We start from the raw sequence: 2,126 nt of genomic DNA on the forward strand, positions 1-2,126 counted from the left end.
GTTATGATCTAATTTGAAACAGCCAGCTGGAGCCTGGGCAGTTCATCCTCATTCTGGTAGTTGCTGGACCGCTACGCCGTGCCTTGCCCTGTGCTAAGCTCTGAGGCCTGGTGCACGGCAGAGGCCAGGTCTACGTGGTCCCTGCCCTCAATCCCTTAGCTTTGGATGGATGGGTGCCTGGGCCTCAAGAGATCTGGATTTGATGTGGGAGGGTGAAGGCTTAGAATCCACGCAGCCTGGAGAAGGCTGGAAGGCTTCTGGGCAGGTGAGACCTGAGAGAGCTGAACAGGTAAAGCTCTATTTTTTCACCTTGCAGATGGAATTTTAGAGACCCCCGCCCTTTTGATGTTTTGCAGCTTCTTTGTAGCAGGACACGGTTTACAGTGATCTTATTTACCAGAATACCAGCTTTAGATATTAATAGGTCATTGATCAGTGAACTAGCTCTGATTGAACAGGATAATTTGCCAGCTGACTTACGATAACAATTCTCAGTGAACAAAGGCATTTAAATTGTTCACTTAAAATATGTTTGCATATTCAGAATATTATTTATGCATAAATATTATATTATATTATAACATTATTATTCATATTTATTCATAAATACTTGAATGAAACACAAAGTTATATATCTCCATGTATGTTACATGGACATAAATCCAGGCTAAGACCTGAAACTCAGCATTTATGTGCATCTTCAAGAATAAGCGTGAAATTCCACTAGAAAAGGAATGTTTCCGTTGCAGGTGGCCAGGGTGGGGTCCTCGGGACCAGTCATGGAATGTGTCAGGGCTTCATATACACATGAATCCTTTAAATAGTTACATGAATATGTAACCTCAAAGAGAAACTACCAGTTCTGTAGTTAACTTGTTATGATTCGTGTTTCGATTGAAGACTAACTTAAGGGGTAGAGTGAAAAGTACTCTAATGAAATCTGATTTTTAAATAACACAGTTTTCATTAAAATGTGTGCTTTTAAAGGAATTATGACAGAGTGTTTTAGATAGTCTATTTAGAAAAGGGCATTTGGGAATGTCTTTTGTTATTTCTAGAGATTTCCTTGTAGCGCAGAGGCAATAATTCCCGTAGTGAACAAATGTGGGACTGTATTTTTCAAGGTGAAAGCCATCAAAAGATATGCGACAGGCAAACATAATTTCCTAACAGTGACCTCACCATTTGCTCTTTGACAGAGTTTTCAATCCCAGCTTGCACCATTAAGTCGTTTACGTTCTTCTGCAAGTCCTCAATGCGATGCCCCATTTCTTCCAGTACGATGTTGAGGAGAACTGCGTGTATAGAGCTGGAGCCCCGAGAAGCCAAAAACACCCTCTAAGACCCTCCTTCCGATTGCATCTGCTCATCCTGGGTTCTCACAAAGTGCCATGGCAGACGCACCCTGTAAAATGAGGGACTCAAAGACAGCCTTGAGTGAGTGCACATTAGCTACTTTCCCTAAGTTTTCTTAGCATGTACCTTTAACCTTTGAACTGTGAGCTCAGTTGTGAAAAGTTGGCTCCCCTTGCTTGGACATAGATTTGCAGATATGAGGCTGTCTGGTATGTTTTAGCCAAACTCTACGCATGTAAATATAATAGAAATAAACTTACTTTTTATTTTTTATAGGCGGGGGAGGGGGGCTCTTGCTTTGTTGCCCAGGCTGGCCTCAGACTCCTGGGTTCAAGCCTTGGTCTCCGGAGTAGCTGGGCCTACTGTACATTGTGTTCGCTGTAATCTATACTTGCCATGCCAGATGTGCTCTATTGCTGGTCACACAGGAAGTAAAACCTACTGCTAGGAGAGCATGGTAATTCATACATCAGGATGCCACACAAAATGGCAAAGGTAAATACTGGGAAACCCTAGGTAGACAATCAGCTACCAATAGCAGACAGCAAAAAGATACTCCAGGACAGTTTAACAGTGGGAAAGCATTGCAGCATTTGTGAAAGATAAAAAAGGATATTTCTGATGTTTAATGTTGCAGTCAGAGCTTGAAAATGTTCCTGAAGTTCCTGAAACAGATTTTCTGCCTGAAAAAATGAAACAAAAGGCAACTGAATATAATATTTACTACTAGCCTAGGGCACTTTAACTATCTTGGAATAGTCTCACCCATA

At 41.5% G+C, this 2,126-nt stretch overlaps 1 protein-coding gene across 1 annotated transcript in view; it reads right to left on the reverse strand.

Annotated features, from left to right (window-relative positions):
* Window positions 1-2,126, reverse strand: part of HSBP1L1 (heat shock factor binding protein 1-like 1) — a 30,614-nt gene that overhangs the window by 19,314 nt on the left and 9,174 nt on the right. Inside the window, exons 2-3 of the mRNA XM_012657816.1 lie at window positions 1,973-2,039; window positions 1,183-1,277 (exon numbers count right to left, since the gene is read on the reverse strand). Of these exons, the coding sequence (XP_012513270.1) occupies window positions 1,183-1,277; window positions 1,973-2,039 (162 nt within the window). The remainder of the gene's footprint in view (window positions 1-1,182; window positions 1,278-1,972; window positions 2,040-2,126) is intronic.

The sequence above is a fragment of the Propithecus coquereli genome, unplaced genomic scaffold (assembly GCF_000956105.1).
Source record: "Propithecus coquereli isolate 6110/MARCELLA unplaced genomic scaffold, Pcoq_1.0 Scaffold560, whole genome shotgun sequence".
NCBI classification, from domain to species: domain Eukaryota; kingdom Metazoa; phylum Chordata; class Mammalia; order Primates; family Indriidae; genus Propithecus; species Propithecus coquereli.